The sequence below is a fragment of the Amblyraja radiata genome, chromosome 7, assembly GCF_010909765.2.
Source record: "Amblyraja radiata isolate CabotCenter1 chromosome 7, sAmbRad1.1.pri, whole genome shotgun sequence".
NCBI lineage: Eukaryota > Metazoa > Chordata > Chondrichthyes > Rajiformes > Rajidae > Amblyraja > Amblyraja radiata.
In genome coordinates, this window is record NC_045962.1 from 15,439,600 (window position 1) to 15,462,798 (window position 23,199).

Below are 23,199 nucleotides of genomic sequence, written 5' to 3' on the forward strand. Positions count from 1 at the left end.
ACGAGCAACATATATCATGGAAAGTATTTGCCATGACAATTCATTTAAGCAGTTGAGCCTAACAATTAAAGCAAACTGCAAATGCCATGAAGCAGATTTATCCGCATGGAATAATGCAACAAACGTTTTATTCTCAAGCTTCATTGGAGCTATTAAATTATGAATTAAGTAAATTAAATGCCACATGCAGCAAAGCTGCCACTGCAAACTGCTCATACTTACAGAGTTCTGTTGCCAAAAAAAAAGAAAATTAAAAAGCATCAGAGATTTTGCAAAACATCAAAATAAATATTTAAAACAATAAGATTTGTTCAGTCACTCTACACCTCCATCCCCCATCAAGAAGACCTTAAAGCCCTCAGTTTCTTCTTCGACTGCAGAAGCATCCAATTTCCCTCTACCAACACTCTACTCCGCCTAGCGGAGCTGGTCCTCACCCTCAAAAACTTCTCGTTTGACTCCTTCCACTTTTTCCAAGACCAAGGCGTAGCTATGGTCACCCACATGGACTCCTGCTATGCCTGCCTCTTTGTAGTGAATGTTGAACAATCCCTGTTCCGTGCGTACTCTGGCCCTATCCCCGAACTCTGTTTCCGTTACATTGCTGACTGCATCGGTGCTACCTCCTGCACCCATGCAGAACTCATGGACTTCATCTACTTCACCACCAATTTTTATCCTTGCGCTCAATTTTTTTTTAACCATCTCCAACACCTCCCTCCCTTTCTTTGGGAAAAAGAAATAAACTAGTGACTGACATCTATTACAAACCCACTGACTCCCACAACTATCTCGACTACACTTCTTCCCACCCTGCTTCCTGTAAGTACTCCATCTCCTACTTCCAATTCCTCCGTCCACGCCGCATCTGCATCCAAGATGAGGTGTTACATACTAGAAAATCCGAGATGTCCTCATTCTTTAGGGAATGGGGTTTACCCTCTCCCATCATAATTGAGACCCTCACTCGTGTCTCCTCGGTACCCCACAGCTCCACCCTTCCTCCCCCTCCCCCTAGTTGCAACAGAGACAGTCCTCCTAGTCCTGACCTTTCACTCCATCAGCCGTCACAGACAACACATAATCCTCCAAAATTTCCGCCACCTCCAACGGGATCCCACCACTAGCCACATTTTCCCATCTCCGCCCCTTTCCACCTTCCGCTGAGATTGTTCCCTCCGCAACTCCCTGGTTAACTCATCCCTTCCCACCCAAGCCACCCCCTACCCAGGTACCTTCCTCTGCAACTGCAGAAGACCTGTCGCCATGTCAGCTATGTCGCTACTGACACCTTCGACTCTCTACAGGGACCCCGACAGTCCTTCCAGGTTAGGCAGAGGTTCACTTGCACCTCCTCCAACCTCATCTACTGTTATCCGTTGTTCAGGATGTGGACTCTTATACATCGGTGAGACCAGACGCAGACTGGGCGATAGTTTCACGGAACACCTTCGCTCAGCCCGCGTGAACCAACCTGATCTCCCGGTTGCTAAACACTTTAATTCTCCTTCCCATTCCAACACAGACCTTTCTGTCCTCAGTCTCCTCCATCGTCAGAGTGAGGTTAAATGCAAAATGGAGGAACAGCATCTCATATTTTGTTTGGACAGCTTACAGCCCAGCGGTATGAATATTGATTTCTCTCACTTCAGGTAGCCCCGGCATTCCGTCTCTCTCTATCTCTCCCCCACCCAAGTCACACTAGCTTCTCATTTTCACCCAACAAACAGCTTACAATGACCTGTTTTCCATATCATCGTTATGTTTTATAATGTCTTACATTCATTGTTCTTTATCTCTCCACATCACCGTCTATAACTCTTGTTTCCCTTATCCCTAACCAGTCTGAAGAAGGGTCTCGACCCGAAACGTCACCCATTCCTTCTCTCCAGAGATGCTGCCTGTCCCGCTGACATACTCCAGCATTTTGTGGCCACCTTCGGTTTACCAGCATCTGCAGTTCCTTCTTACAAACTTAAAATAATAATGTACCTTTGAAAACACATTTTCACCCAACAAACAGCTTACAATGGCCTGTTTTCTATATCATCGTTACATTTTATAATGTCTTACATTCATTGTACACTCAATGTGTTTTCATTGAGAAAACCCATTTCTCACTATGGCAACCAAGTAGTCAGAGCCATACAGCACAGAATCAGGCCCTTCGGCCCAATTTTCCCATGCTGATCAAGATACCCCACCTACGCTAGTCCCGCCTGTTTGGCCCATATCCCTCTAAACCTTTCCTACACATGTACCAGTCCAAAGGACTTTTAAATGTTGTTTTGGTACTTCCCACAACTGTGAAAATAGTGTCACAGGTAGAGAGGGTGGTGAAAAAGGCTTTTGATTGGCCATGATCAGTCAGGATATTGAGTAGAGAAGTTGGGATGTTGTGTTCCAGTTATAGTGGGCAGCACGGTGGAGCCGCGGTAGAGTTGCTACCTTACAGACCCCAGGTGCTGTCTGTACGGAGTTTGTGCATCCTCCCCGTGACCTGCGTGGGTTTTCTCCGGGTGCTCCGGTTTCCTCTCACACTCCAAAGTCATACAGGTTTATGGGTTAATTAGCTTTGGTAAAATTGTAAATTGTCCCAAGTGTGTGTACGATAGTGTTAGTGTGTGGGGATCATTGGTCAGCGCGGACTCAGTGGGCTGTTTCCTGCTGTATCTCTAAACTAAACTAAACTATGAACTAAACTTATATAAGACGTGTGGACGTGAGGCCACATCTGGAGTATTGTGTTCAGTTTTGGTCACCATGTTATGGAAAATATGTTATCAAACTGTAAAGGGTGGAAACATAGACAATAGGTGCAGGAGGAGGCCATTCGGCCCTTCGAGCCAGCACCGCCATTCATTGTGATCATGGCTGATCGTCCCCTATCAATAACCCGTGCCTGCCTTCTCCCCATATCCCTTGACTCCACTAGCCCCTAGAGCTCTATCTAACTCTCTCTTAAATCCATCCAGTGACTTGGCCTCCACTGCCCTCTGTGGCAGGGAATTCCACAAATTCACAACTCTCTGGGTGAAAAAGTTTTTTCTCACCTCAGTCTTAAATGACCTCCCTTTAATCTAAGACAGTGGACCCTGGTTCTGGACTCGCCCAACATTGGGAACATGTTTCCTGCATCTAGCTTGTCCAGTCCTTTTATAATTTTACATGTTTCTATAAGATCCCCCTCATCCTTCTAAACTCCAGTGAATACAAGCCTAGGCATTTCAATCTTTCCTCATATGACAGTCGGGCCATCCCAGGGATCAATCTCGTGAACCTACGCTGCACTGCCTCAATCCTAGATCCCTCTGCTCTATAACACTCCTCTGGGCCCTGCCATTCACTGAGATGGCCCTGGCCTGGTTCAAAGTGCAACACCTCACATTACACTCTATTAACACTCTTCAGCTCATTTGCCCAACTGATGAAGATCCCGTTGTAATTTTCGATGTCCTTCTTTGCTATCTATGACCCCCACCGACATTAGCGTCATCTGCAAGTTTACTAATCTCCTAGCTGTGCCTTGTCTCAATTGACAAAATCCCGTTCCTCAGATCACTCAACCCTGTCTGAGCACTCTCAATGCTAGTCTGGTTTCTCTTGGGCATTGTTAAGCGCAGGAGCATAAAGTGTTCCCTGTTTGCATTGAGATTGTAACCTTCAATGTGCACCAAGGTGTGATCATAAAATCGGTCAGATTTTAGCAGTAATTTTGTTTCGTTTAGAGATACAGTTTAGAATCGATGCCCTATTATTCTCGGTTTTGATGGATGTCCCTTGCCCTATAGCCGTTGGTCCTTTGTGTAGGTTTAGTTTAGATTTGAGATACAGTGTGGAAACTGGCCCTTCGGCCCACTGAGTTCGCACTGACCAGCGATCCCTGCACATCAGCACTATCCTAAACTAGAGACAATTTTTACATTTATACTAAGCCAATTAACCCACAAACCTGTACTGAAACCAAAGTTCTCGGAGAAAACCCACGCCAGTCACTGGGAGAAGGTACAAACTCCATACAGACAAGCACCTGCAGCCAGGATCGAACCTGGGATCTGGCACTATAAGCGCTGTAAGGCAGCAACTCTACCGCTGCGCCACTGTTGCCCAGTGATGTTTTAGAACTTATTTTCCACTGGAATTCACAACCTGGTATGGTGTGGCTCAGGATGTATTCAGAAACAGAGTATACTGTACCAGACACTAAAATTAGCCCATTGTGCCAATAGTGTGGGAATCTGAGCTAAGAGAACAGTTCCCCCAAAACTAACAGACTTGTTGAAATGTGCATTGTGTGTTATCTTTTAAAAGTCTATCAATTGTGAGTTATAAAATGCATTATTTTTACGGCAGAAATTCAATTTGACAATGCGCAACCTTAGAAAATACTTTCCTTCACTTCTCTGCAGCTTTGCCATTAGATTGTTTTTCATTTTGTTCGCCTGTTGCAAAGTTTTGATCTGAAGATACGAAAACTAGGCCCATTATTTAATTGCATCCAAAAGGAGAGAGGCTGAGTGTTTGGCATCTCTGCAGCTTAAGTTAGAAATCAAACCTCAATGCCCTTTCATTGATTTGCTTCTTTTCACATCCTGTGGTTACTTTGAGAGTCCTTGCTGTGTTGTCAGCTTTCTGATGCTGCAGGCCAGCTGTTGCCAGGTTGGCTGGCCAACATTTGAATGAATCTGTCTATCTCACTAAAATGCATAACCTTCCTTTGTCTTACATGAATTAAACATGCTTAATCTTTTACACAACAGTCAGTCACTGAGAAACTGCTAGGATTTCTTGATAATACCTTTCTTTTTCGCCCATTTGAAAACTACTTCTTGCCTCATTTTCTGCCCTATTCTTTGGTTTTGATGGACGTCCTAGCACTACTGCCTTTCATCTTATGTGTGGGTTTAGTTTAGTTTAGAGATACAACGCGGGAACAGGCCCTTCGGAGCAGCGAGTCCATGCCGACCAACGATCCGCGCACACTAACACTATCCTACACACTAGGGACAATTTACCATTGTTACCAAAGCCAATTAATCTGTAGTGTGGGAGGAAGCCGGAGCACCCGGAGAAAGCGCAGGTCACAGGGATAACATACAAACTTCGTAAAGTTTGGTCAGGATCAAACTCAGGTCTCTTGCACTGTAAGGCAGCAACTCTACCGCTGCACCACCGTGCCACCTCGAAACAAATTGTTATATTTTAGCTAGGCTGCTGTGTGCAGTGTATTTCCTCAGTCATTCACACACTTGCTATGCAAAATATGACACCGTATCAACTGGCCGCATTACAGTTTTTTTATTTCTTAAATTACCAATGCAGTGATTTACCCAGTGGCTCCAGTAATCTCCCACTAATACCCTAGCTCTACTTTTCTCTCTTTCACAATCCACATCAGCCACCCTTCCCTGTCAACCTCTCACCACAACCTCCTTCCCATCCCCACACAGACCTTTCTGTCCTCAGTCTCCTCCATCGTCAGAGTGAGGCTAAACGCAAATTGGAGGAACAGCATCCATTATTTTTCTTGGGCAGCTTACAACCTAGTGGTATGAATATTGAGTTCAAGAAGGAACTGCAGATGCTGGAAGATCGCAGGTACACAAAATTGCTGGAGAAACTCAGCGGGTGCAGCAGCATCTATGGAGCGAAGGAAATAGGAGACGTTTCGGGCCGAAACCCTTCCTCAGACTGATGGGGGGTGGGGGGGAGAAGGAAGGAAAAAGGGGAGGAGGAGGAGCCCGAGGGCGGGCGGATGGGAGGGTGGGAGGAGACAGGAGAATATTGATTTCTCTCACTTCAGGTAGCCCCGGCAGTCCCTCTCTCTCTATCCCTCCCACACCCAAGTCACACTAGCTCCTCATTTACACCCTTCTTCTTGCGTATGGATTTTCACCCTACAAACAGCTAACAATGGCCTGTTCCTTTATCATCCTTACTTTTTTGCATATCTTTTATTCATTGTTCTTTATCTCTCCATATCATCGCCCATATCTCTCGTTTCCCTTATCCCTAACCAGTCTAAAGAAGGGTCTCGACCCGAAACGTCGCCCATTCTTTCTCTCCAGAGACGCTGCCTGTCCTGCTGAGTTACTCCAGCTTTTTTGTGTCTGCATCCAAATCTGTGTGAAGATGCTCAGACATGACAATGTAGGCATTCATGTTCTCACAACTGATTCACAGCCCAGCAAATCAATCAGAATAAAGAGCATACCTTTGACTGACAAGGCAGTCAACAAATAACAGCAACCTAGCAGCACAATCATTCATCCCATCTATTTAAGGCATGCCGCACAGCCAAACCTGTTGAGTTTGTACTCAAAGATGATCTGACATAGAATTACTGCCTGTCTCCTTTAATCTTCACGTATGAATGAATCTCAGGATTAAAGAATTAATTTTCAGAAAGAACTTCAGTATTAAAGGACGTTCTTTTAGAAAGGAGATGAGGATTTTTTTTCAGTCAGAGGGTGGCGTATCTGTGGAATTCTTTGTCACAGAAGGCTGTGGAGGCCAAGTCAGTGGATATTTTTAAGGCAGAGATAGAGAGATTCTTGATTAGTACGGGTGTCAGTAGTTATGGGGAGAAGGCAGGAGAATGGGGTTAGGTGGGAGAGATAGATCAGCCAAGATTGAATGGCGGAGTAGACGATGGGCCGAATGGCCTAATTCGATCCTATTGCTTATGACCTTATGATATGCACCTTTTACCCTTTGTAACAGGATCCCTCGTTTACAGAATAAGAAGAGGTCATTCAATTCCTCAAACCTGTTCAACTGCTCAGTGATTCTATCTACCCATGACCTGGCCCCAATAGTTTTTAGAGGCAATTGAATTCTAGATTTTTAGAATGCCTATTCTAAAATGGCTTTAACTTTTTTTTTAAATGTTCGTCATCTTTTTAGTTTAGTTTAGTTTAGAGATACAGTGCGGACACAAGCCCTTCGGCCCACCGAGTCCGCACCAACCAGCAATCCCCATACACTAGCACTATCCTATACACTAGGGACAATTTATAATATTTCTTACCAAAACCAATTAACCTACAAACCTGTACATCTCTGGAATGTGGCAGGAAACCAGAGCTCCCGGAGAAAACCCACGCAGTCACAGGGAGAACATACAAACTCTGTACAGACAGCACCTGTAGTCAGAATCGCACCTGGGTCTCTGGCAGTGTAAGGCAGCAACTCTACCGCTGCACCATCCTCCCGCCCTATTCGTCTTTCTTGTAAATCACCATACAATAGAAAGCATGTAAGCATCAGATGCATCTGCCACACAACATAAGAGCTTGAAACCCACATATGAAACAATGTTGTTGACATTTCTGCAGAATAACTTTCTCAACACCATGTGGCTCATAATTTTACACTGCTTCCCAAAATAGAATATCCTGATTTGATTATAATGTGTTATATACAATGTGTTTCGAAGTGGAATAAAATTGGGAATGTATTGTAAATTGATACAGCGTTACTTATAAATTGAGAAACCTATATGGGCCCATTAATGGTAATACATGCAAAGGCGTAAGTGTTAATTTCTGCACTCAAACCAAAACTAACTGTGAACATTCATTTTGAAACAAAATAAAGACAGCTGCATCTTAAAAAGTATTTCAATGTAGTAAACCTTCATGAAATTTTTAAGAACCTGCTATCCTTTTTCTTTCAAGCCTTCACATATGCAGCTTTTATGCTTTTGCACCTAGATTCCTCTGGTAAATTGGCGATTTCAACAAATTTTGTATTTTCATTCCAGATTTATATCATATTTTAAAGCCAGTGTAAGTAATACTAATTATTAACCATGAATAGCACCAGCGGGATCGAAAGATGATTGCAACAAACTACGGTAGCTCAGCCATTGTAAGAAACCGAGAGGGTGCCATTTGCTGAATATGACATTTCATCTAAGGCAACATGTTGATCTACGGCTCAAGTCCCGCTGCCTTGCGTGCATATCAAAGGCATCTCATTTTCTCAAATGCCTGCAGGGCAAAGTGCCCCTTTTTGTGGACATAGGTTTCTTAAAAGAAATGGTTTTACAACTCCAATTGTCCGCAGCTTGGAGAAAAATCGGGGCCTAAGTTTTCAAGACACGAAAGATGATTGAATGTGGCAGCTGATTTACGAAATGTAAATTTACTGTAATAATCAGAAACAATGTTATATGATGATTAGTCTTATAGACAAGTTAAATTCCTATCTCACATTCCACTTCTTTGGATGAATATTTCCAATAGCAAAATAGAAACTCCAATGATTAATGATTCCATATTCAATTGAAAACATGGCTATGCAGTCCTTTATCTGATTACAATAATTTTTTTATAATTATGGCAATTAAGGCGAAACACAAGTCAATCTGCCCTATTGTTAAAAAAAAAAATCACCATATGGTTAGCAACAAATCCTCTTCAGCCCACAGAAGGATAAGGATGGCAAATGAATAGATTCAAAGTGTGTCAGGACTTTTAAAACCATTTTGTTCAGAAACTAATTTAAAATCTTGCACAAGGTTCACTGGCCCCCATGTTTCAAGCCCCTTTTATATTGAGCGACAGCTGCATTGTTGCCTCAGGCCTCCAAGTTGCAGCTTTAATGCAACTTGCTGCAACTGGGCGTAAACTTGGCAGATTTCATTAAGGTCAACAGCAAACACAACCAGCCACCATTTATCAGGGAACAACATTCTAGTTGCATTCAACTGTGTCTAGTGCCTTGATGCACTTGACAATAAATTAAACTACACTAAGATTTAAACACCAAAAGCTAATGCTGTTTACTCAGGCAGTTGGATTTTTTTGTGAAAATATGTGAATGTTTCCTTTTCATGTAAAAGCTTGAAAAGGTTAGGTAAATCCATTATTTTTCATATCAATGTTGAAGAAAGAACTGCAGATGCTGGTAAAATCAAAGGAGACACAACATGCTGGTGCAACAGCGGGGGAGGCAGCATCTATGGGGAGAAGGAACTGGCGACGCTTTGGGTCGAGACCCTTCTACAGGGGATTTTCATATCAATCTCCAAATTAGTTACTGTTACTCTGCTCTATTTGGACTCTGCTCCAAGGGAATTCTGCTGAGATACTTAATGTCTATTAACTCCAGATATTCCTTTCAGATACCTTGCTGAACTAAAAAAAATTCATGCTATCGAAGATCTGAGTTGATTGGCAGAGGAATAATGCATTAAGGTGGTTATCAACATGTTATCAATGTAAAAGCATTTTTTACCGCTTGACAGATTTATATGTCAACTTGATTTAGTCAGTATCAGGAGATTTATTTTAAATTATAAAAATGAGCACAAAATCTAGGCTGACAATTCAGATTATCCTGTTATAGCCTATCTATTGTTCTTTTGCAGTTTAAAGTGTAATTCATACAATTTCTGTTGTTAATATCTGTTCCATGTTTTTTTTCTTGTTCAATTTTAGATATACCTTGGGAATATTTTAGAAGCAATCTGTGAGTTGGATGGCTAATGAGATTCTCTAGGGTCAATATTATTACATTCCATTTGTGCTGATACAGACTATCAGCTGCCAGTTCATCCTACACGTTCATTTATTTAACACACAACAGAGAGGTCACACAATTAGCAGAACATATTAAAAAAAGGGCCCCATAATTTTCAAAATTAACATTTGATGGCTCGTCCCTTTTGATGGAACCAAATATTTGTTGTTGTTCTTGAAGAATAAATTCCAAGTCTCTGAGACCACAGTAACCGTTCACTTCCACTTGCTTAGTCAAATGCTCAATTGAATTTGTTCTTAAAATTAGAGGTCACCGCATATTAAAATTAAAAATTGTTTTGTCTCCGGAATTGGTTTAGTTTAGTTTGCAGTTACAGTTTAGAGATACAGTGCGGAAACAGGCCCACCGAGTCCGCACCGACCAGCGATCCCCGCACATTAACACTATCCTACACACACTAGGGCCAATTTACATTTATACCAAGCCAATTAACCTACAAACCTGTACATCTTTGGAGTGTGGGAGGAAACCGAAGATCTCAGTGAAAAGCCACACAGTCCTTGGGTGAATATACAAACTCCGTACAGACAAGCCCTGTAGTCGGGGTCGAACCCGGGTCTCTGGTGCTACAAGCTCTGTAATGGGCCTGTTCCACTTAGGCAATTTTTTAGGCAACTACAGGTGACTAGTTTGTCGCCACATGTTTGCCAGTGGTTGCTGGGAGTAGTCTCCTCAGTCGCATCTTTTTGGTTGCCACTAAATTTTCAACATGTTGAAAAATTTTGGCGACATTTGGTTTGATGTCAATGAGCGTTGCTTGACTTCTCCTGACGTAGGTGCTGTCGTAGGTTGTTGCCAGGATGACAGTCGCCGGCAGTTGCCTAAACAATCACCAAGTGGGACTGGCCCATAAGGCAGCAACTCTAACGCTGTGCCACCAGGACACTCATGGTTATATTCTAAGCAGATTCAATGCAATTTGCAAATGTTAGCTCTATATATTGATAATTAATTCTAAAGCTATTAAATAGTTACAACTCTGATTGTTCCTATTGCTTGGAAATCCCGATGGTCTCGCAATTAGTTGACCAGTTGATGTCTCCCACACTCTCTATAACCTCACTGGGCCCCACATCACTTGAAACCCACCTGGCCCTCTTCCCCACACTCACTTTAAACTTACCCAATCATTATTATATTATTATACTACTGTGTATTGTAAAAAGAGAAAATTAATTATAGACAATAGACAATAGGTGCAGGAGTAGGACATTTGGCCCTTCGAGCCAGCACCGCCATTCAATTAATATATTAATATATTCTAACTATCAAATTATGTTAGAATATTAATGGAAAAGTATTCAATAGTCTAGAAAGTTTCTGCCAATCAGTTACCATTATAGATCTAAGTGTGCTGAATTACCGAATAAAAATACACCAACTGTATCTCGAGTTCTGAATATTTCACAAGAGAATATTGGGCAAGAGATCTAGATTCACATTAATCCTTGTATAAAATAAACCTTTAAGACCTCACCTCAGAATGAGCTAACTCTAAAATTGTAACACCACAACACTACCATGGGAAATAGTGTTTCCTTAAATCAAATCCTTCAATCATCTGAAACAGTTCAAGTAGATCTCTCCTCCGTGTTTTATAGTAAAAGGAGCAGTGCTTGGTTAAGCAATCTCTCCTCAAAACGGAGTCCTTTTGACCCCAGTACCATTCTGCTTAATCTGTGCGGCACTTCTCCTAGATCAATCCAACTTCATATTTTAATGCAGCTTTAAATGTAGACTATGACATTATAAGTAATGATCGATCATTCACTATGCATAGTGGTCATTGCAGTGGCTCAGACCCATTGCCATTAATTGCTGATGCGATGAGATCTAAGAACATTGGCCAATTAATCAATGCCAGCATACTCATGATATACTGGCACACAAAACCAATGTGAATAGATGTAAATACTAATCCAATGTAAGCAGTCATGAAATGGAAGGCAAAATAGCACAACTACATTAAATACGACTTCCACATTAATTCCCCACATTATAGGAATTAATCTCTCCCTCTCACACACTTAATCTCGATACAATATACATCAACCTGGAAGTTGATTGACTTTCAGGCCCTGACTCTATAAGCAGGTCACATGGACATGATTATGTCCAGATCAGATTTACCTCATTCCTATCATCATTTATTGACAAGTAAAAATTGCAGATCACAAATTACCAATTAATAAATTGTATGCGGAAATAATTTTGACACTCAGGTTTGATGTATTAATGCCCATCTGGACTGCTTTTGAACTTACAATACTTTAAAAAATAAAAGCAGGCCAAAATCATTTGGAAGCAATTCTCACCATACTTACACAAGTCGGGTGAATGGAAAATGCATAGCCGATGCTATATGATGTGGATAAATGGGAGGTTATCCACTTTGGTTCTAAAACCAGAAGGGCAGATAAATATCTGAAAGGTGATGGATTGTGAGTGAGGCAGGTGCAGTGAGATCCTTCTATATAGGTTGGTTAAGAACAAGTATTCATGCGTAGCATGCCTTTAAAAAGGCAATTGGTATGTCAGGATCCACTGTTAAAGTCTAGGAGGGAACTGCAGATGCTGGTTTACACTGAAGATAGACACAAAATGCTGGAATAACTCAACGGGACTGGCAGCATCTCTGGATGGAAGGGATGGATGATGTTTCAGGTTGAGACCCTTATTCAGGGGAGAGGGAGAGGGGAGTCAGGGGAGAGGGAGACACAGCGATATGGAAGGGTAAGATGTGTAAACGAGAGATCACAAGGGACAAAAATCAAGCAAAACTTAGAATAGATCATTGTTAGCCTGGGGAAGGCAACAACGAAGGCAGACAAAGATACAATTTAATCAGGAGGAAAGTCAGACTGGTCAGAGAACTGGTATGGGGAGGAATGGAGAGAGAGGGAAAGCAAGGGTTACTTGAAGTTAGAGGTCAATATTCATACTGAAGTGGATGACCAGACAAATGGTAGAGCAGACACAAAGTACCAAACAGTCTTATCTTCTATAATTAACATTCTATGCTTCACCATTCCAACACGCCCCCAAATCAATGCTGAATTCTGAGTATACATCTGTACATTACATTATCGGGGAGACATTAAGTTGGCGGAAGAATAACTTCAGTGACTGGTGATATATTGTCAGTGCTGAAGTACAAAAAAAAAATCAAGCTGGCATTTCTCTAATCAATTACAAGTGAAACATTACCTGTGAACCCAAGATAACGCTTCAAAATTAACAATTCCTTGATTTTCAAACTTACCTCAAAAATTTCAAAGCCATATATGTCTAGCACTCCCATCACCTTCTTTCTCACTTTGGTTTGTGCCTATTGAAAATAACATTTAACAAATTAGGAAAATAAATGATTTGTTTTACATTATGCAATACCTCATTAATCTGTTGTGCATCCAAATGATTCAGGTTAGAAGTTTCATATTGATGCAGATCAGGACTTTCCGATAACCTCATATCAGACATTACAGTGGCGCAGCTGGTAGAACTGTTACCTGACAGCACTAGAGACCCAAATTTGATCCTGACCTCAGGTGCTGTCTATGTGGAGTTTGCACATTCTCCCTGTCACCACAATAGATTCCTCCAGGGGCTCCATGTTCTTCCCACATCCCAAAGACATGGGGGTTTCTAGGTTCATTAGTCTCTGTAAATTCCCCAAGTGGATAGCGAAAGGATGACAAAGTGGGATATCATAGAAGTACTGTGAAGAGGGGATTGATGGATGGCGAGGACTTGGTGGGCCGAAGGGCCTGTTTTCATGCTGTATGTTTATACTAAACTTAACGAAACTGAAGGCTGGAAAGAACCTCCTTTCCATTTGCCACTATGTTCTTGGAGCAGGAATGATTTAAACTGTTAAATCAAATGAACCAGGTCTTTGTTTTCTTGTGAAAGAATTTGTCTTCGTTTCTGAAATGCAGTTCTAATTTTGATCAATGGAATGAATTTCAGAAGCTGGGTCATTTGTGCAGCTGCTAATGTTTTGCCTGTTTAGCTGAATTTATCCTGTCTCTTTTTCCACTCCCAAAACTCCCGTAGGTTGTACTCATTTTTTTTAAATTCTCATTACTTTTCTTTAAAGCCAATACAAAAGGCAGAGCTTCAAAGCACTGTGAGAAATCTGGTTATTTTTAGGCGACTGTATAAATTTAATAACTCGACTATTTTCCATTACAGTTTTACACTAAAATTACCCTCAGTTATCTAAATTTACTATTTACATAAACATTTTCAGTGTGATTAACGCTGTTGAATGTTTAAGGACAGGGAAACTATCAGGGAAATGCATACCGCACACACATGATAAAAAATAAATTTTAGTAAAGAGGTAATCCAGCTCAGCACTCATCTAACTATGAAAAAATAATTTAGTAGGTGACTGAACTTTGAGCTTTTCTAACAATGCAAACCTGTGAAACTTTTCAATTGATTACTAAGCCGACATCACGCTCAGAAAGTAAACCCTCCATATTCAACTTCCTTGAAAAGAATATTTAAATATTATCAGCTATTTATTTCGTAAAATTCATACTCGTCTGTTTGCATGCACCGTAAAGGAACACGAGCCAGTACCTTAATGCTGCCATTGATCCTGTTCACAAGCCAAGTGAACAATCGGTTGTACAGATTTTTGGCCAATGCATCACGTGCATAGTAAGCCTGAAAAGGTGGAGGAGAAACAGGGTTGGACACTGGTATTTAAATATCTTTAGACTGCCAAGGGCTCGCTACCCCATTCAACAATTCTCACTACTCTGCCAGAACAGCACAAGACCAGAATATCACCAGCTTCCATTCCCCACTATGTCATCCTAAATCCCTTTCCTCTGCCCCTTCCGTCCCTGACGCCATGTGTGGGATCTCTTAATGACTAAAACTTGGAATTTTCTTTGTAGTTCTTGTTTGGACCAGGTTCCCAATTCCCAAGTCTCGAATGTGAACATAATAGGAAACAATACCACTTCCTCACTTCTCACTTTGGAAAGCCGCCGAGCTGGTTTTGTCTACGCAATCACCTACTGCATCCTTTCCTCCATTCACGATAAATTCCTGATCAGCTGACTTCATTTCCTTGGCCTTTTACCAGCTGACATTATTAATGGTTCCTTCTCAAATGCAGTCCCGTTGCATTCAAATTCCTGGCCTGACATTGTTACCCTTGCAGCTTGTTTCCGTCTCATTTTCACCCTTTTTAACTTTTGTCCAAATCTAACTTCCCCATGTTCGTTTCTTCTCTGTCACCTTCTTGCTGCTGTTGCAGTGGAACAGCTGATCCAAATGATGCAAATGAACCCCTCTATGCGGGTAATCATGGTGCATTACCTGTCCTTGACAATCTTTACCAAGGTCAGTCCCATTTGCCTTCAAGCTTCTCCCCCATTGTCCAACGCATTATAATGAGTGCAATTCCAACAATGCTACCTGCTATTTCTGGACATTTTAAGCATCGATCCATGCACCCTCTTCCTAATCTACATGCTGGTCCTTGGCAAGATCAACTGATGGTTTAAGATCAGCTTCCCATATCAACTTCTCAATCTCCTCCCAACATCTTCTGTTGTTCATTGGTCAGAATGTCCAACTTTGTGACCCAGCTTATGTGCTAATTTCCATTATTTGGAATTAATGGGTTCCCTAAAGCCATTATCTTCAAACCTTCCACTGTTTCCACATCCATTCCTGGCACAATCTCAAAATGAATAGCTCACCCTAAATCCTCTCCTCCCCAAAGTGTATCTATTTCTGTCAGAGTGTATTCTACCATGTATTCTACCATCCCTCTCCCAGTAGTTTTGCAGCAGAAGTTCATAAATTCATAAGTGATAGGAGGAGAATTAGTCCATTCGGCCCATCAGTTCTCAGCTGCGCTTTGTTCCCTCTGGTTTTGCCTATTGCTATACCCTCCAAGACAAATGATCCAAAATGCCATCGTCTGGCCTGTGTAATTTACCCAGAAACCCAGACACTACTCCCACTGGAACCCCTCCTCCAACATTTTCTCACCCCCACCCCTCCCTTTGTTTTTCCCATTTACCACCACCCCCTCATTCTGTTCAATTCACTGCATAGAGTTTCGGCCCATCACCTAATACTCTAACAATCTTTTGTAGATGGGACTGTGAAAAGTATCCTGACCAGCTTCATCATGACCTGGTAGGCAAATCCCACACACAGGAATACAAGAGGCTGAAGAGAATGGTGGACACAGCCTGATCCATCATAGGCACTGCTCTACCCACTATCAACAGCATCTACATGAGATGCTGTCTCAAGAAGGTGGCTTCTATCATCTAGGACACCCACCATCCGGACAAGCTCCCTCCTCAATGCTCCCACAGGGCAGGTGCTACAGGTACTTAAAGGCACATACATACCTGGTTCAGGAACAACTATTTTCCTATAACCAACAGGTTCCTGAAATGACCTGCACAAATCCTAATCCTACCTCCAGAATGGAACACTACAGACTACTTTTTGCACTATCATGGACTTGTTCTTTAATTGCATTTTGACACTAATGTCTTGTTTTTGCACAGTCTTTTTCTGTTCGCTGTCGTGGATAATGTATAATAATTTATAATTTTTGTACATTGCCTGCGTCCATATGCCTGCAATGCAGTTGCGAGCGACGTTCCTGAATCTGTAGCGTTTTGTTCTCTACTTATCATCAAAGATCCTGGAGCAGAGGATCTTTGCTTATCATCTCCCAGCCTCTTTCACTATCACCACCTTTCACTCCCACACATGGCTGCTATTTGCCAAACAACCTCTCCTTACTGAAGTACCCCATCACTTGCTAGCGCTTGCCCACCCTTCCCCCACCTGGTTATACTGGTTGCTGCTCTGCTCTTTCAGTTCAGATGAGGGGTGGTGACCTGAAACACCATCTTTCCATTTCCCTCCACTGACATTGCCAAACTTGCTGAGTTCCTCCAACTGCTCTCCTTTTTCTCGCTCCACATAGGCTTGCCCCCTTTATTCTTCTTAAAGTTCTTCTCACTCTGCAATTCCTGCCCCATACCCGCACTTCCCCTGAATTTACCACAGTCTGTATAATCTATTTTACATTCCCCTCCCACAACACACCATTACTTTTGACCATCTGGAACTACTGAAATATCTCCCGGTAAATTCCTTCATCCACCATCCATTTTACTCAGGGTTTGTTCTTGTCCAGTGTTTCAATAGACAATGTACAATAGGTGCAGGAGTAGGACATTCGGCCCTTCGAGCCAGCACTGCCATTCCATGTGATCATGGCTGATCATCCACAATCAGTACCCCGTTCCTGCCTTCTCCCCATATCCCCTGACTCCGCATTCTTTAAGAGCCCTGTCTAGCTCTCTCTTGAAAGCATCCAGAGAACCGGCCTCCACCTGAGGCAGAAAATTCCAAAGACTCACAACTCTCTGTGTGAAAAAGTGTTTCCTCATCTCTGTTCTAAATGGCTTATCCCTTATTCTTAAACTGTGGCCCCTGGATCTGGACTCCCCCAACATCGGGAACATGTTTCCTGCCTCTCGTGTGTCCAAACCCTTAATAATCTTACATGTTTCAATAAGATCCCCTCTCATCCTTTGAAATTCCAGAGTATACAAGCCCAGGCGCTCCATTCTCTCAGCATATGACAGTCCCGCCATCCCGGGAATTAACCTTGTAAACCTACACTGCACTCCCTCAATAGCAAGAATGTCCTTCCTCAAATTAGGGGACCAAAACTACACACAATACTCCAGGCATGATCTCACTAGAGCCCTGTACAACTGCAGAAGGACCTCTTTGTGTCTATTTTTGTTTGATTATCTTTCTGATAAAATTCTACAGAATGTTAACATAAAAACATTGAAAATGGATGCAGGCCATTCGGCCCTTCGAGCCAGCACCTCCATTCAATATGATCACGGCTGATTATCAAAAATCAGTACCCCGTTCCTGCTTCCTCCCCATATCCCTTGAATCCGTGAGCCAAGCCAGTTAAAAGTGGTAAACAGCTGGTTATGTTGTTTAGAACTATCATGAGTGGAGTTTGACCGGTATTTGGACACACACTGACACAATTACCTGGGCCACATTAAGTGTTGTTGAAACTTTCTCTTGTTTTGCCTCCACAGTTCGGAAACTGAAGGCTCTCTCCAGCACAGCCTGATCCTGTCCAAGCAGCTCACAGATCTCCTTCAGCCCTGCACATAAAACAAGCGAGTGACGACAACACTGGAATTGCTGAGACAGATCATGTTGGAATAGATTTACTCACTCATTTTACCAAGATGCCACTCTGACCCTGGGCTCAAACGCTCACTTTAACAGCCTTATTAAACAGTTAATGGTGAAGAATGGGGGTAGGACTTGACAAGCATAGGCTTCTTCCTATCCCTTTTCAAACGAGTCTAATGTGTATTATGTTGAAATTGGATTTTGATTTTTTAATTTATGTATGTACATGTTATGTATATGTGTATGTGTGTATATGTGTATATGTATGTATGTATATATGTACATGTATATGTATGTATGTGTGTATGTATTATGTATATATGTATATAATATGTATATAATAATATTGACCACCACTGCTATGCCGATGACACTCAAATCTATGTAGCGCTATCACCAAATGATTATCGCCCCATAGATCTGTTGTGCCAGTGCATTGAGCAAGTCAAAGACTGGATGTGCCAAAATTTTCTCCAACTAAATAAGGACAAAACGGAGATAATTGTTTTTGGTGCTAAAAAAGAAAGGCTTAAAGTAACCCAACACCTTCACTCTCTGTCCCTGAAAACTTCAAACAAAGCCAGAAATCTTGGGGTCATTATGGATTCAGATTTAAATTTCGACAGTCACATCAAATCAGTAACAAAATCGGCCTACTATCACCTCAAAAACATAGCAAGATTAAGAGGACTCATGTCAGCTCAAGATTTAGAAAAACTTGTACATGCCTTTATTAATAGTAGGCTAGATTATTGCAATGGTCTCCTTGCAGGTCTTCCAAAAAAAAAACTGTCAGGCAGCTACAGCTTGTTCAGAATGCTGTTGCTAGAGTTCTAACAAAGACCAAAAAATTTGAGCATATTACACCAATTCTTAAATCCTTACATTGGCTCCCTGTATGTCAGAGAATTGATTTTAAAATCCTGCTGCTCACCTATAAATCACTACATGGTTTAAGGCCAAAGTATATCACTGACATGCTTCCACTATATAAGCCTTCTAGACCGCTAAGATCTTCTGAAACCAATCTGCTAGTGATTCCCAGAGTAAATACAAAACATGGGAAAGCAGGATTTAGTTACTATGCAACAAATAGCTGGAATAAACTTCCTGAAGATTTAAGACTTGCCTCAACTTTGACCACTTTTAAAACAAGACTGAAAACTTTTATGTTTACTTTAGCTTTCAGCTAAATCTTAACTACATTGCACTTTTAACTTTTGCACTTTTTATAATGCATTTTTAATTTTGTTTTTCTTTTCTTTTAGTTCTTCTATTTTATTTCATTTTATTATTTCATTTATTGTATGACATGTTTTTATGTGAAGCACTTTGAGTCTGCCTCGTGTATGAAATGTGCTATATAAATAAAGTTGCCTTGCCTTGCCTTGCCTATATATATATGTATATATATAATTTTCCTTTTATTTATTCATTTTCATCTTTTCTTTTCTTCTTTTTTTTAATCGTTCGAAATAAAAGATATCATTAATTCATTCAAACTTCACATTAAGCATTATCGGTTGTGTCAGAGTTAACCACAAAAAAAACTGTTCAGAAGTTTCCATAATTTGTGAATGTGGAATATATTTCCTCTGTGTGGGAAAGAACTGCAGATGCTGGTTTAAACCGAAGAAAGACACAATAAGGTGTTAAGGACTCAACGAGTCAGACAGCATCTCCAGACGTTTCGGGTCGAGGCCCTTCTTCAGACTCAAGACTTAAATCTGAAGGGTCTAAGAATCTGAAGGATCTAAGAAGGGTCTCGACCCAACACGTCACCTATTCCTTTTCTCCAGAGATGCTGTCTGACCTGCTGATTACTCCAGTTTTTTGAATATATTTCCTCTGTTCTATTGCTCATGTACTTCCCTATTTCATTGTGTGCGATGTTGAAGCAGGTCTTGTTCCTCTGGCCCACGTGCAGATTTTGGATCATGTTCAAAGCATGATCCCACCACTGCAGGCTGCCACTTTCCACAATGACTTTACTCGTAGCTCGGATAGGAATGTGCTGGGAGATGGAATTTTCTGTCACTGCTGTCAAATTTGCTTTATGATAGTGTCAAAGACCAAGGTGACCCATCTAAGCTAGTCTCAATTACCTGCATCTGGCCCACATCTCTATAAACCCTTCCTGTCCATGTATCCATCCAAATGCCTTTTAAATGTTGATACCAAATCTGCTTCAATTACTTCCTCTGGCAGCTTGTTCCATATACCCACTACCCTCTGTGTCGAAAGCGAAAGGCAGCTCATTCCATATACAACCACCAATTGTGAACCAATAAGTCACATTTACCCCTGCCCAGAAACTCCAGAGATCATTTTATCTTGACTGTGATGTCGCTGACAACTCATGGCTCAATTCCAGTAAAACTCAGTCAATGAGAGTTTGCAAACTCAAAAGGTAGAATCCCATTAATTAAGTTCTGCATAATAACCTCCAAGAGTTCTCTATGTTCAGAGAGGACTTTTACATTCACAACAGCATAATATGTGCTGCTGATGTCACTGCATCTAGGAGAGCAATATTCACAGAACATAGGACAGTACAGCCGAGGAAAAGGCCTGTTGGCCCACAATATTTGTACCAAACATGATGCCAAGTTAAACTAATCTCATCTATCTGTGATCCATAGCCCTCTATTCCCTGGTACACAAACATGCTGGAGAAACTCGGCTGCACCCGCTGAGTTTCTCCAGCATTTTTGTGTACCTTCGATTTTCCAGCATCTGTAATTCCTTCTTAAGCCCTCTATTCCCTGCTCTTCCATGTGCCTATCTAACAGCCTCTTAGATGCCACTATCGTATCTGCTTCCACCACCACCTATGGCAATATGTTCCAGGCACCGACCACATTCTGTGTAAAAAACATGCCCCATACATCTTCTCCATTATACTTTTTCCTCTCACCTTCTCAGCTAGGCCCTCTAGTGTTGTATATTTACACCCTGGAATATATGTTCTGACGGTCTACCCCATCTATGCCTCTCATCATTTTATATACTTCTATCAAGTCTCCCCCCTCAACCTCCGACGCTCCACTGACATCCCTCGTACCATTTTTGTCTTGGATTCGGCTCTCGTCCATGCCATTGACTCGGGACTCCGGCTTGAACTCGATGTTTCCCAGCTTCAACACGGCAGCCACCACTGCTAGGACCGACTCTGCCTCATCATCCATGAAGCCGACAATCTGCATGGCGTTCTGTGGGAGAGGGGGACAACATGCAGAGGGAAGGAGAGCGGTCAGAAGCTTCTGAAGCAAGGGCCATAACAATCTTCTCTAGTCATACATCAAAAGTTCAAAAGCTGTTCTTTGCACTTGTAACAACCCTAGAAAATGATACATTCTGGAGGACTTAATGCGGGCATGTCCTCATTTGTGCCGTGCTTATAATCCCTAATGATTAAATGTGCCAAACAGATGTACACTTCAGACAGTACTAATGCAGTCCCTGTATTTAACTTCCAGATGTTAACTCCCCAGACTGTTTAAAAATGTCCTAAAAATCCTGGTGCGAACAAATTAGTCGTGCACCTGGCAACAATAGCTTCTGCTGCTGGTCAGACAAACTTAATTCAATACATTTTCAGAGATCAAAAAGTTCATGTACAACCAGCAGCGATGAAAGCAACTGATCTTACACATTGCTCACTCTCCCAGATGGTATTTCTGGATGTCTGAGACTTGGGACTATTTTACTGCACTGCGTGAGTTTGAAAAGCATTACCAGTATGTAGTGTCAAAGGATTCTCTTATCACAAATACAACAAATTACAAATGTATCCCAATTCCCTTTTATTAATCACAACTAATATTATATCTTGCATTTTCACAAGTGCTATCAGTTTAAATTTGGTGTAGGAAAGAATTCTCTTATCACAAATACAACAAACTTGTGGCTAAGGGGATCAGAGGGTATGGAGAGAAGGCAGGTACGGGATACTGAGTTGGATGATCAGCCATGATCATATTGAATGGCGGTGCAGGCTCGAAGGGCCGAATGGCCTACTCCTGCACCTAATTTCTATGTTTCTATGTTTCTAATTAGAGAGCAGGAGGTTGATCTCCCGGTTGCTAAACACTTTAACTCCACCTCCCATCCCCACACTGACCTTTCTGTCCTGGGCCTCCTCCATTGTCAGAGTGAGGCCCAGTGCAAATAGGAGGAACAGCACCTCATATTTTGCTCGGGTGGTCTACACCCCAGCAGTATGAACATTGACTTCTCTAACTTCAAGTAGCCCTTGCTTTTCCTCTCTTTCCATCCCCTCTCCCTTCCCAGTTCTCCCACATTCTATCTCTGTCCCGCCCACTCCATTGACATCAGTCTGAAGAAGGGTCTCAACCCGAAACGTCACCCATTCCGTCTCTCCAGAGATGCTGCCTGTCCCGCTGAGTTGCTCCAGCATTTTGTGTCGATCTTCAGTTTAAATTTGGAACAGGATAGACTCCTCTTTGATGAAAACACAACCTTGCGTTTTTTCTTTTAGATGGTAACAATATTTTTTGAAAGAAAATATTATTCCTGGGTAGAAATGGGAGTGCAGGGACATTTGCAGGAAATGGTATAGTTATCAAGGGTTAAATTTTAGTTCATAGTTATCACTTCTGTGAGTAGCAAACGATTCAATGGACATTGAGGATTGATGGATGTGATGAATATGTTTGATTCATAAATTTCTCAAAATCAATTTTATTTTCATAAAACATCATTGCTTTTGCCTAATCACATGAATTTTTTAAGTGTCCTGTATCTACTTTCTGCAAAGGTTGGAGTCACTCTGTTGCTTCCCCCACTCCCACCCCCACCCCCACCATGCCTGTATCTCCCTCCCTCTTACTTATTGTTCCCGAAGAGGTCCAGCTCAAACTCAACCCCATCTCTTCAGTTTGTCGCAATTCTCAAACTAACATGAACTGCAGCCTTCCATCATTAACTAAATGGTTTTAGGAGGAGAATTGCCAATGCAGGTCATGGGGTGGGGAGGGGTGATGGGTGGATCTGGAATCGCAAGACCATATTTTCATGCTGAGAAACAATTATTCAGCAAAGCATTCCAAAGGCACACAGGTTTACAGGTTAATTGGCTTGGTATAAGTGTAAATTGTCCCTAGTGTGTGTTAATGTGCAGGGACCGCTGGTCGGTGAGGGCTCGGTGGGCCGAAGGGCCTGTTTCCACGCTGTATCTCTATACTAAGATACCAGGGGAAACACACTTCATGCATTAACCTTACATGGAATTACATAAGTTCTACAATGTTGAACACCCTCCCACCAAACTACATTTAATTCCATGCAAAGATAATGGCACAGGGGGGAGAACATTTGATCCTGACCTCCAGTGCTATTTGTGCAGCATATTTGTAATCTCCCAGTGACTCCATGGATTTCCCTTGGGTCTTCCAG

The 23,199-nt window shown here is 41.8% G+C and overlaps 1 protein-coding gene across 6 annotated transcripts in view; it reads right to left on the reverse strand.

Moving 5' to 3' along the window:
- Positions 1-23,199, reverse strand: part of myo1b (myosin IB) — a 272,707-nt gene that overhangs the window by 68,570 nt on the left and 180,938 nt on the right. For 3 of the 6 annotated variants that reach the window (XM_033023743.1, XM_033023748.1, XM_033023746.1), the window contains exons 10-14: positions 20,846-20,993; positions 17,629-17,747; positions 14,140-14,226; positions 12,812-12,877; positions 223-228 (exon numbers count right to left, since the gene is read on the reverse strand). In XM_033023743.1, the coding sequence (XP_032879634.1) occupies positions 223-228; positions 12,812-12,877; positions 14,140-14,226; positions 17,629-17,747; positions 20,846-20,993 (426 nt within the window). The remainder of the gene's footprint in view (positions 1-222; positions 229-12,811; positions 12,878-14,139; positions 14,227-17,628; positions 17,748-20,845; positions 20,994-23,199) is intronic. The other 3 variants (XM_033023747.1, XM_033023745.1, XM_033023749.1) reach the window with 1 other exon arrangement.